Below are 13220 nucleotides of genomic sequence, written 5' to 3' on the forward strand. Positions count from 1 at the left end.
GAGAATACCTTTTTACAAATGAGTTGGGAAAACCTGGGAAGTATTCACACATGGAGCTGCTTTATACTGAATCAGACCATCACTCCATCAAGGTCTGTATTGCTTACTCAGACTGGCAGCAGCTCTCCAGGAAAGGACTTTCACATCACCTCGGGTAGGATTCTTTTTAAAAAATTCTGGAGATGCCAGGGATTGAACCTGGGACCTTCTGCGTGCCGAGCAGATGCTCTGCCACTGAGCCACATATAGATGATGGAGCCAGGGCGCTTTAGGTTCTTGAAATAAAAAAGCAATGTGATTTATTTGGTAATTACCAAATGCGTGATGCTGAACTTGGGACTTTCTGCATGCCAAGCAGATGCTCTGCCACTGAGCCACATATAGATGATTCAACCAGAATGCTTGAGGGTCGTGAAATTTTTAAAAAAGCACTGTGATTCATTTGGTAATTATCAGATGTTTATTCCCATTGTGTATGTGTGCACAGATATGTTATTTAGACGAGGAGAAGAAAACAAATATCTTGAAACCACAGGAGCGACGGACGCTTTAGTTAACGGCAACCGTTTCCTGGATCCAGTCGATGTAGTTGCAGACTTTGGTGTAGACGCCAGGGTAACCGGGCAAGGCACATCCGATTCCCCAGGAAACAATACCTTGGAGCACCCCTTCACAGACCACTGGGCCGCCGGAATCACCCTGCAAATCAAAAGGGTTGGTGGGGAGGGAGAGAGGGGTCATTTTAGACAGGATGACAACCAGTTTGCTGGGACTTTTCCTTTGATTCCTACCTCTCCACTGCCTTATTCGCTTGGTGGCCAAGTCATGTCTCTTCTCTCCGTCCCATGGCAAAAACCTCACCAGTTTTTCCCTGATCTTTTGGCAAAACTTATTTTCTGAGTTTAGCCAAGGAGACAGAAGAAATGCAAAGTTTTCTTTTCACAGCATTGTCCAGGGAGAAGCAACATGACTTAGTAACAATAACAATCAGGGGTAGAATTCTAGCAGGAGCTCCTTTGCATATTAGGCCACAAAGTAGCCAATCCTCTAAGAGCTTACAAGCCTCTTTTTTCGTAAGCTCTTGGAGGATTGCCTACATCAGGGGTGTGTGGTCTAATAAACAAAGGAGCTCCTGCTAGAATTCCACCCCTGATAACAATACTTAAAGTATTGTCACCCAAGCATCTGTGCTCCCCTCTGTTCATTTACAAAGCACCTGTAGTGGTGGAAACTACTGACCTTTGGCGGCCTCGGAGGGTTTTCAAGGCAAGAGACACTCCGAGATGATTTGCCATTGCCTACCTCTGCGTCATGACCCAGGTATTCCTGAAGGTTGGCAGCCCTAACAATCTGGAGCCAACAAAATGTCCCCCGTTGCCTCAAACAACACCAGGGGTAGAATTCTAGCAGAAGCTCATTTACATACTAGGTCACCACCACCCCCAATGTAGCCAATCCTCCAAGAGCTTACAAAAAAGAGTCTTGTAAGCTCTTGGAGGATTGGTTACATCAGGGGTGTGTGGCCTAATATGCAAAGGAGCTCCTGTTAGAATGCCACCCCTGAACCACACCATCTATTCTCCCTTACTGGCACAATTAGAGTTGCCAGCTCCAGGTTGGGAAATTCCTGGAGATTTTTGAGATGGAGACTAGGGAAGGCAGGTTTTGGGGTAGAGATCAACTTCAATTGGGTATAATACCATAGTGGCCCCTTTGAAAGTGACCATTTTCTCTGGGTGAACTAATCTCTGTTGCTAGGAGACCAGTTGTAATCCCAGATCTCCAGCTACTACATGGAGGCAGGGAACCCTACGATCATGCTAGCAATTTCCTCTTAGAACCTGGCTGAGATGACTTTTACTCTCAATTTAGTACAGTTTTTTCTACCCATTCCTCTGAGGAGTTTCGTTTTCCTGCCCATCATTTCATCCTATCAAGATAGGTGAGGCTGAGAGACAGTGACTAGCCCACAGTCAGCCAGATAGTTTCATGGTAAGGTGGGAATTTGAACCTGGATCTCCTAAATTCTACTTCAGCTGCTGCACTATGCTGGGCCTGCCCTTTCTTTCTTTGCAGGTGGCCCTTAAATTGTCAGTCGTATGTATCCAAGACAGCCATACCACCCCTAAACAGTCCCAAGCTTATCTTTAGCCAGTTTCCCCGCCCACAAATGAGTTCAGGATCCCCCCAGCATTCAGGGCAAAACCAGTGTGGTATAGTGGTTAGAGTGCTGGACCAGGATCTGGGGGAATGGACTGGAATGCCCTCTCTGCCCTGGAAGCTTGCTGGGTGACTGGATGACTCTGGGCCAGTCCCCCCCTCTCAGCCTAACCTATCTCACAGGGATGTTGTAAGGATGAAATGGAGGTAAGGAGAAGGATGTGTGCCACTTTGGGCCCCTTAATTGGGGAGAAAGATGTGGATTAAATGTGGCAAATCAATCAAATAAAAAGTTAAACAGTCTTCTGATCTGGCACTAGCCTCTTCGCTCCTGAGCAAGCACTGTTCTCAAATTAAACTTAGTGTTTCATTAATTAATTTTTACAATTAATGAAAAGCAAAGGTTTGGAATTCCTAGCCTAGTAGCAGAACTAAAAGCAGAGCATCTCACCTGGCAGGAGTCTTTGCCACCCTCTAAGTATCCAACACAGATCATATTATCAGTGATTTGCCCAGGATAAGAGTTTACGCAATCAGCTTGATTTAGGATGGGAGCCACCACGCACTGCAGAAGGTCAGGGTTATTAACTGGAAAGAAACACAGAGAAGATGCAGGATTGAATTCAATTTCTGCATTCTCATTTTCCACCACTGTAAATTCCTGTTTCTTGTGGGGGGCGGGAGTGTGTTTCCTGTATCACATATGTTTTTCGCCCTCTAGTGGTCGATTCGATATCACACTGGTTTATTTCCAACATATCCCTCTGCAGATTTAAACTGCAGGTTTTTATTCTGGACATACATCAGTGTGTTATCAAATCAACCACTAGAGGGAACAAAGCAGACATGGAACAGGAAAAAAAAACAACAGGAACTTACAAGTGAAAAGAATGAGAGTGGAGGGAAAAGCCCAGTATTGAAGGCCAGCAGTAATTTTCTGGGGAACCAAGAGCTATCTAATTTCTAGGGCTACTATCACATTTTTAAAAAAAAAAAAAAAGAACCTGGGCTTCGTTGATTGATTCATAGCATACCAAAATTACTAAGGCAATTTCAGTTTCAGCTTCTGTTAGCGGTTTGGTTTGAAATAAGTACGACTGTTTTCCAACCAGGGTGCAAAATGTGTCTCTCCTATGGCAGCAGCAGCAAGTGCAGTGGGAGTGGGCAGGAATGGCAAACACCCCCTCCATCCCTATGTCACTCTCTGCTGCCTCCACTACCACCACCTTCCATTCCGTCCCTTCTGCCCCTCTCCCTATCACAAAAGTGCAGAGGTAATGACAGTTCCAACTGGGAGAGCCTGTTTGATGTAGTGGTTATGTGTATGGACTCTTATCTGGGAGAACCAGGTTTGATTCCCCACTCCTCCACACGTTTAGTAGCTTTTATGGATTTCAAAGAAACAGGCCCAGCGCTACCCAGTAGGTCAGGTAGGCAACCTCCTAGGGCACCACATGGCCACAGGGGTGGGCAGTGGATGCCCCACCACCCCTGGTGCCCTTTCCCCGCCACGCTGGCCCTTGCTACCACCACTATGCTTGGAGGTGCTCAGAGTCTCTAAGGCTTCTGTGACAAGCAAGGGCAGTCTCTGAGGAACTCTGAGCATGCCGCCCCACTGCTCCTGTTCCACCTTCCCAATTCTGTGTTTCCATTGGGCATCTTATGGGCAGGGTGGGGGGAGTATGAGTGACAGGGGCCTTGCCTAGGGTGCAAAAGGCCCTGGCAGTGGTCCTGAAAGGAAGTGTTGATTGAAGGGGTGTTCACACACTCACCACCACTGCTGAGGGTGTTGCCCCACCCTGAGATCAGGCATTCAGTGCCAGGAGCTGCACATTCCTTGGGCAGGGCGATGGGTGCAGTCTGAAGCGAACGTTCGACAGGCTGTGCCAGCTTGATGAGCATAATGTCATTATCCAGGAGCCAAGAATTGTATTGGGGGTGGCGGATGACTTTGTCTGAGTTGACAAACTGCTCGCCTCCTTCTAGCTCTACAATGTTGTGTTCCCCGAGCCTCACTTGGATACGGCTGCAAGAGAGGGAGAAAAAAATCACACATGCAACATGGCTGGTAAATGTTCTGTGAAAATTCATCTGTGGTCGGATGTCTTCAAATGTGATCTACCAAAGACTTCTACATCTGGTGGGAATGGATTAGGAGCTGTGCAAAGTAAATTAAAAAATTGTATCAAGCAGTGTTCCAGACTTTGGGTGCGATTAAATGGGCATTTTGACCCACCATAGACACCCCCACTTCCAGATTTAATGTGAGCTATCACTCGCACACGTCTGTCCCCCATGGCCCACTCACTCCTACCTTATCCTGTCATGCCTCCCACACATATTTAAGAGACACCACCAGTGGCAGAATTGATGAGGAATCGCTTCCATGGCCAGCTTCCATGGTCAGCGTGGGTGTGCCATGGAAGTGCATGAGCAGTGTGACCACTCCATTCTCTGTGTTGCTGTGGCTGAGATTGGTCACGGGATGTTACTGGCTATGCAGCTGCCATCTCATTGTGGCAGTGTGTTTTAATCTGGAGCGGCTTTGTAAAAGCCAATAGACTGCCATGGCAAACTCCTATCTGATCACACCCTTAGTCTGCCCCGGATGGGAAAGCATTTTCCAGCAGCTGCTCTCCTTGAAAGGCGGATGAATTCACAAAGTCCATCTTTCCCTTACGAACAGTCACCAAGATGTCTTAAACCACCAGTTTCTGTTTAAGGTGCCGCCCTCCCATCCCTTCAGTGTGGGATCTCCCCATGTCAAAGCCTTTTCTGTTTCACAGGTTGGAGGAAGGTAATCTCTTTAGGACCTTTCACATTGGGATCCAGAGCTAGCCCTGACAGATCGTACTCCTTCCAGGTTTTGTAAAATCCCATACACAGATAGACTATGCACTTGCGATGCTAACGAAATAAAAACCCTGGATCATATTCTTTTGCACTGTACCTTTTATCGTGATCTCTGAGCCTTGTTTTTGGAGCCATTACTGAGAGACCAAAGAAAATCAACCTGATGATAGGAAGACATTTTTCCTACTCTCTAACTGTTGTGCAGCGACTATGAAAATGGTGGCCAATTCTTTTGTATCTGGTCGCCAAGAGGAGAGACAGTATTAATGTGTCAATGATTATTACTGCTATTTCCTTGCCTGTCTGTGATGCTGTCATATGCCATTAAAGGTTGTTGCTGTTGTTAATCTTTCCAAACTGCAACTGAACCAAATGCAGGAGATCTTGGAGGATTTCACCTACTGGTGATTGAACAACACAAGAATGGAGAAAGGAGCATCATTCACTCACGATTTGTAGCAATGGGCAGCGGATACAACCCATTGGTCATTGATGAGGGACCCTCCGCAGAAGTGGTATCCGGAATTCAGCGAAACCTGGTAGGGGACCGAGTTCCGGACACAGGTCTCACCCCCCACAATCTTGTCATCGTCATCAGCAACTGAAGAATGCAAGGGGGAAACGTGTTAACAATCCTGCAACATGAAGTCTGCAAAAAGGAAGCCCAAATGAGGTACCAGGTTGCCCAGTGGTCCCACCTTCCACCCCCATGCTGGATCGATGGATCACTGGGAGGGGTGGGAATGGCAGGGATAATGATGTGAATGCTCAGACATCACCTCTGGGTAAACACCCAGCAGTTACATCACAGCTTCTGTAAAATCTAGGAATTACCCAGAATCTCAGTGGTAAAGAATACAGAGCAGGGGTTCCCACCACTGTGCCCATGGGCGCCATTATGCCCATTGACACCTTTCCCGACGCTCACCAAGTGTTGATAGAAAGTGGGTGAGGGCAAGGCAGGAATTGCCCAATAGGGCTTCTGATTGGCCAATGGAAAGCCAATTGACTGGGTAAATTAAAATGACATTGTTTTAGCGGCAGCTACTATAGTTTGTTTGGCTTCTACCATATAGTTTTTGCCCATATACCAGAGCATCACACTGACATGGCCAGCATGAAGATATCCCTTCTTAGGGCTGCGAAGCACCTGCTGGGGACGAGTTTTCCCCTGGTGTGGAGACCCCAACCTGCCCGCATGGAGTGGGCTGCCCCCCCCCAAAGAGCTCCATCATTGCATGATGTGCCCGGAGTGATGCTGTCAGTCAGAAGTGACATCATCGCACTGGGCATGTTGCATGAGGGACGCTGTAGCATTTGGGTTAAAACTCTATGGATTGATCCCCCCACTGAAACCAAGGTAAGATTTGGCAACACTTTCTCTTCTGGATCACATTGGAAGTGATGTAGACATGTCATTGCAACGTCAAATGGGCCTTGCTCTTTTTCTGGGTAAGTCCCCCACCCCACCCAGGGATAGGTGGAGGGGGGGTGGGGCCTGGCGAGGGGGACCACTTGGCAGGCGGGCTACCCTAGCCAGAAGTGATGTCACTGCCCCCTCCATTTGACCTGCCTGCTTCTGCCCACCAACCAGCTGAGTAGGAGAATTTACCAGGAATTTGTAGACTCATAGAGTTAGAAGGGACCTTCAGGGTCATCTAGTTCAACCCCCTGCACAGTGCAGGAAACTCACAAATACCTCCCCCTAAATTCACAGGAAGAGCCCCGTGGCGCAGAGTGGTAAAGCTGCAATACTGCAGTCGGAGCCCTCTGCTCACGACCTGAGTTCGATCCCAGCGAAAGCTGGTTCAGGTAGCTGGCTCCAGGTTGACTTAGCCTTCCATTCTTTCGAGGTTGGTAAAATAAGTACCCAGCTTGCTGTAGGGGAAGTGTAGATGACTGGGGAAGGCAATGGCCACCCCGTAAAAAGTCTGCCGTGAAAATGTTGTGAAAGCAACATCAACCCAGAGTCGGAAATGACTGGTGCTAGCAGAGGGGACTACCTTTTTACCTTTAAATTCGCAAGATCCTCATTGCTGTCAGATGGCCGTCTAGCCTCTGTTTAAAAATCTCCAAGGAAGGCGAGCCCACCACCTCCTGAGGAAGCCTGTTCTGCCATTGGTCTGCCATTGGTCTGCCATCGGTCAGAATTGGTCTGCAATTATTGGGAATCCTGGAAAGCCTATCTATGGAGCAAAATCTAGGCCTGAATGCTGTCTTGTAACCATCTCCCCAAAAAAGAAAACCCCACTGAAAGTTCAATAAAACAAATAACTAGTTCATCAGGGAGAAAGTTCCTGCCCAGCCTGGTTCCTACTGTGCTTTTTTGTTTTTGTTTTAATAATTGCAATGATTTTGTGACATAACGGAGCACTGGAATGTATATGATCCATGCCAACTGCAGTGTTACAGTTCATCCAATTTGGTCTCATTCCACTCACCAGAAGTATAGTCTTAGAAGAACTCTTAAAGAGAATCAAATGCATTTTTAGAAAAAAAAAAATCTCACCTGCTGCGCCCAGGAATGCCAGAAGCAAGAAGAATTTCATGGTGTCTTTGATGGTAGACGTTTTGAATAGAAACCTTTCAGAAGAAACCTCCAATTTATACTTTCCCTCCTGTTCATAAATCCCACCAGCTTCCTCCCTCCCAGGCTCTTGCATAAGCTTCATTAAATAAACATTATCAAAAGCATGGCATGATAGATGGGACTCCCAGATGCTGCCCATCTGAAGTGAAAACAGTAAACAGATGGTTCGGCATGTGGTAAAACAAGCCCTGCAGGCACCTGTGTTTATCTGTGGGGATGGAGAATTTGCTCAGCTGGCCCAGGTCTCAAGCTGCCAGGCCCCATTGAGGAATCCCCATCTTCCAGCTGGATCCTACCCAGTGGGTAGTTCTGCCTTGATTCTCTGTCTTTTTAATGCAACCTCAACAGCGTTCCTATTTGTTATGTTCTGTAAGTGATGTCCTAAAGCTAGTTTTTCATGAAAACAGCATACTAGAACAAATGTCAAACTCATTTGTTATGAGAGCCAAATCTGACATTTGTTGGGCCAGGCTGTGTTGGGCTGGGCCACGTACATACCTATTTAATTTGCAATTCAAGATTAGGTCGCAGTAGCAGGGATATAAACTTTATAATAGACACAAACGAAATTAAAGATTTTTGAAAAAAAAATAAAATAAACATGCTTAAAACATTAGCACGCATTTGTCTTAAAGGTGCTTCCTTTGTATTTATCCCATGGGATCTGGGGAACTGGACAAAGGAAATTCTGTCTCTTTTCTTCCTTCCCCAGGGGACCAGGAGGCAGGACCGGATCTATGTGTTTTTTGAGGGGGGGGGGCAAAATTAAAAGATGGCACCCCCTTATGGGCCATTCTATCTTACGGTCCCATAGAATACAATGAACTCCATACCCAATTTGGTGCACCCTCCGTTGGTGCCCAGGGCAAGCACCCCCCTTTGCCCCCCCCGCCAGATCCGGCCCGGCCAGGAGAAGGAGGAGCCTCAATTAATGGAGAAAACAGAGGTTTTGCTCTATAGCTCCTGTGCGATTGAGCAAGCCTTCCAAAGCAATCAGCAATGCAGAACAAAGCAAGAGAGAGGGAGAAGGAAGCAGACAAGAGCCAGTTGCTCAGGGACCTGATAGGAGCCCTCCAGGGGCCTGCTTCATCCCCCAGGCCCCATGTTTGACACTCCTGTTCTAGAATATCCCCAAAGCTCATGGACTTATGTGTTGACAGATCAGACCAACTTTCTGTTTGGACTTATCTTTATAACTTGCAGGAGGGGGTTGTAACAAGAACTCCTTTGCATACTGGCCATTCCCCCCTGATGTAGCCAATCCTCCAAGAGCTTACAGGGCTCTTCTTACAGGGCCTACTGTAAGCTCCAGGAGGCTTGACTACATTAGGGGGGATCTAATATGAAAAGGAGTTCCTGCTACAAAAAAAATGCCCTGATAATTTGGTTCTCTGTGGTAGCTATTTTTTCGCCTCCTCACTCCCCACCACCACCACAGCTAGGGTTGCCAATCCCCAGGTGGGGGCAGGGGATCCCCCAGTTTGGAGGCCCTCCCCCCCACTTCAGGGTCGTCAGAAAGCAGGGAGAGGGGAGGGAAATGTCTGCTGGGAACTCTATTATTCCCTAGGGAGATTTATTCCCATAGAAAATCATGGAGAATTGATTCATGGGTATCTGGGGCTCTGTGGGGGGGCTGTTTTTTGAGGTAGAGGCACCAAATTTTCAGTATAGCGTCTAGTGCCTCCCCCCAAAATACCCCCCCCCCAAGTTTCAAAAAGATTGCATCAGGGGGTCCAATTCTATGATCCCCAAAAGGAGGTGCCCCTATTGTTTATTATTTCCTATGGAAGGAAGGCATTGAAAAGGTGTGCTGTCCCTTTAAATGTGATGGCCAGAACTCCCTTTGGAGTTCAATTATGCTTGTCACAGCCTTGATCTTGGCTCCACCCCTAATGTCTCCTGGCTCCACCCCCAAAGTCTCCTGGCTCCATCTCCAAAGTCCCCAGATATTTCTTGAATTGGGCTTGGCAACCCTAACCACAGCAGTCACTTTGACACATGTGTTGCTTCCCTTCTGCCTTTCCCCCTCATTCATGGTGGCAGAACACCAGAAGCGTGCACATCTTCCTCAGTCTTGGAGCAGGGTTACCAGTGTTTTCCTCAGTTTTGGAGCAGGGTTACGAGTGTTTTCCTCAGTCTTGGAGCAGGGTTACTATTGTTTTCCTCAGTCTCGGAGCAGGGTTACCAGTGTTTTCCTCAGTTTTGGAGCAGGGTTACTATTGTTTCCCTCAGTCTTGGAGCAGGGTTACCAGTGTTTTCCTCAGTCTGGGAGCAGGGTTACTATTGTTTTCCTCAGTCTTGGAGCAGGGTTACCAGTGTTTTCCTCAGTCTTGGAGCAGAGTTACCAGTGTTTTCCTCAGTTTTGGAGCAGGGTTACCAGTGTTTTCCTCAGTTTTGGAGCAGAGTTACCAGTGTTTTCCTCAGTCTTGGAGCAGGGTTACCAGTGTTTTCCTCAGTCTTGGAGCAGGGTTACTATTGTTTTCCTCAATCTTGGAGCAGGGTTACCAGTGTTTTCCTCAGTCTTGGAGCAGGGCTGCTATTGTTTTCCTCAGTCTTGGAGCAGGGTTACTATTGTTTTCCTCAGTTTTGGAGCAGGGTTGCCAGTGTTTTCCTCAGTCTTGGAGCAGGGTTACCAGTGTTTTCCTCAGTCTTGGAGCAGGGTTACTATTGTTTTCCTCAGTCTTGGAGCAGGGTTACCAGTATTTTCCTCAGTTTTAGAGCAGGGTTGCCAGTGTTTTCCTCAGTCTTGGAGCAGTGTTACCAGTGTTTTCCTCAGTCTTGGAGTAGGGTTACTATTGTTTTCCTCAGTCTTGGAGCAGGGTTACCAGTGTTTTCCTCAGTCTTGGAGCAGGGTTACCAGTGTTTTCCTCAGTCTTGGAGCAGGGTTACCAGTGTTTTCCTCAGTCTTGGAGCAGGGTTACCAGTGTTCTCCTCAGTCTTGGAGCAGTGTTACCAGTGTTTTCCTCAGTCTTGGAGCAGGGTTACCAGTGTTTTCCTCAGTCTTGGAGCAGGGTTACTATTGTTTTCCTCAGTCTTGGAGCAGGGTTGCCAGTGTTTTCCTCAGTCTTGGAGCAGAGTTACCAGTGTTTTCCTCAGTCTTGGAGCAGGGTTACCAGTGTTTTCCTCAGTCTTGGAGCAGGGTTACTATTGTTTTCCTCAGTCTTGGAGCAGGGTTGCCAGTGTTTTCCTCAGTCTTGGAGCAGAGTTACCAGTGTTTTCCTCAGTCTTGGAGCAGGGTTACCAGTGTTTTCCTCAGTTTTGGAGCAGCGTTACCAGTGTTTTACTCAGTCTTGGAGCAGGGTTACTATTGTTTTCCTCAGTCTTGGAGCAGGGTTACCAGTGTTTTCCTCAGTCTTGGAGCAGGGTTACCATTGTTTTCTTCAGTCTTGGAGCAGGGTTACCAGTGTTTTCCTCAGTCTTGGAGCTGTGTTACCAGTGTTTTCCTCAGTCTTGGAGCAGGGTTACCAGTGTTTTCCTCAGTCTTGGAGCAGGGTTACTATTGTTTTCCTCAGTCTTGGAGCAGGCGGTGGCTGGAGACCTTCTGGGACTCAAAAAAATCTCATGTCATATTTTATTGTGTAAAACATGAGGCAGAACGTAATAGGTTTTTGTGGACCATTTTATCTTACCTTCTTGGAAGGTCAGACCAAGAGAAATTAGTATTTCTATTGTCCAATAGAGATAAATATATTAGTTTCCAAGTGGCAAGATTTGTGGCTGCCATTATTGATTTTAAAAAATGAGTAATAAATATATTAACTACTCTTCTTTTTACCACCAGGCGGAGAGACAGCAAAGAGAGTTGCCGTGCCCCCCCCCCCATTTAAACACCATGGCGAGGTGTTTAAATGGGGGGAGGAAGATCCCCCACCTTTGTTGTCTCCCCGCCAGGCGGAGAGACAGCAAAGAGAACTCCTGGGCTTCCCCTTCCTTTCCGGGTGTTTAAATGGGGGGGGGAGGGCAGATCGCCCACCTTTTCTGGCATCTTTAAAAAAAAAAAACCCAAGCACGATATCCCACGGTACTGCGCTTGCGTGAGTGTGGAATGCCATCTCAAAAAATGAGGTCCGGTTGAGCACTCTGATCGACCAGCGACAGGACCCACATGGGATAGAACGGGAGCCTGGCTGTTGTCTGATCGGGAAATTGGTTTTGCAGATTATAATAGAGGTGCATTGCGAATGGATTTAATGGTGAGTGTGACCGCACCCAGAATGTGGCAGAAGAATTTGCTACCACCTCCTAATTGGTAGCTTTTTGAGCTACCTCAGAGACATCGGAGGACAGGGGGAGTATGGGAGCAGGACGGGAGGCAGATGTCTGAACTTGATTTTTTAATCTATCTGTGAGCCATCCCTGTGTTGGCTTCATCAGTCCATCTGAACCCAGCCGTTGTTTCTTTTACGAAGGGTAACAGAGATCTTGACCTGGCACTGAGGTGACAAAGTTTCCAGAGACCAACCCTGAATTTCTTTGATAATCTATATTTAAACCTCAAAGGTGAGGTCTCTGGACTCTGTCAGTTCCAGACTTTCCATTCCCAGGGCTGTTTTCTATGTGGAGCGCTTGGGTCTGATCCATGGAGCCACTGGAAACCACAAGTGTAACACATGCCAGGGAATGGAAATCATACTGAGGATTGCCACTCGTCATTTTTATTAAATTAGCCTAGCTGAAATTAGTCTTAATAAAAGCAATCTGACCAGGAGAAATTTAGCAGATGACACTTTCCCCACCAAGGACCTCTCATATATATAAAAAAAATCTCTACAGAATTACTGAAGCAGATTCATCTCTTGTTTCTTATTTCAAGGAATTGTCCCTCACTTAGTACTAGAGGTGGAACTTGCCAAGACTGTAACTTGCTGTACTCACGGTCAGGGCTTTTTCTGAGCAGTACCAACTGGCTTGGCATCAGAGGGTATGGTTTAATCTATCTGCTAATGGATGGCCGGCCTGACTGCGTCCCAGGGAACCTGGACCGGGCATTGCAGGCTGTGGCAACCTGGCTCAGGCTGAGTGGGCTGAAGCTGAATCCGACGAAGACAGAGGTCCTTTGCGTGGGTCACGGTGCTCTGGGGGGGGGGGGAATACCCCTCCCGGTTTTTGATGGCGCACCGTTGAAAGCGGCGCGCCAGGTCAAGAGCCTGGGAGTTTTACTGGAGCCTTCACTATCGATGGAGGCCCAGGTAGCTGCCACTGCCAAGTCGGCATTTTTTCATCTGAAGCGGGCAAGGCAGTTGGCTCCTTTCCTAGAGCGCCGGGACCTAGCAACAGTGATCCATGCGACAGTCACCTCAAGATTGGACTACTGTAATGCCCTCTACATGGGGCTGCCTTTGTGTCGAACCCGGAAGCTGCAGCTGGTGCAGAACGCAGCGGCCAGGCTGTTATTAGGACTCCCGAAATGGGAGCATATACAGCCGAGGCTGCGCGAACTGCACTGGCTGCCAGTTACATACCGGGTTCGCTACAAAGTGCTGGTCATTACCTTTAAAGCCCTATATGGCCGAGGACCTGCCTACCTGAAGGACCGTCTCTCCCCATACGAGCCCCAAAGAGCACTGAGGTGAGCAGGGAAGAACAAGCTGACTGTCCCTGGGCCAAGGGAGGCAAA

At 47.7% G+C, this 13220-nt stretch overlaps 1 protein-coding gene across 1 annotated transcript; it reads right to left on the reverse strand.

The window, feature by feature from the left end:
• Window positions 1–446: 446 nt before the first annotated feature.
• LOC132570079 (serine protease 1-like) lies at window positions 447–7562 on the reverse strand. The gene is made up of 5 exons (XM_060236518.1): window positions 7523–7562; window positions 5464–5614; window positions 3933–4186; window positions 2612–2748; window positions 447–699 (listed from the first exon to the last, which is right to left on the reverse strand). The coding sequence occupies exons 1-5, from the start codon at window positions 7560–7562 to the stop codon at window positions 550–552; spliced, it is 732 nt and encodes a 243-aa protein (XP_060092501.1). The 3' UTR covers window positions 447–549.
• Window positions 7563–13220: the final 5658 nt, after the last annotated feature.

This window comes from Heteronotia binoei, chromosome 4 (assembly GCF_032191835.1).
Source record: "Heteronotia binoei isolate CCM8104 ecotype False Entrance Well chromosome 4, APGP_CSIRO_Hbin_v1, whole genome shotgun sequence".
Lineage (NCBI taxonomy): Eukaryota > Metazoa > Chordata > Lepidosauria > Squamata > Gekkonidae > Heteronotia > Heteronotia binoei.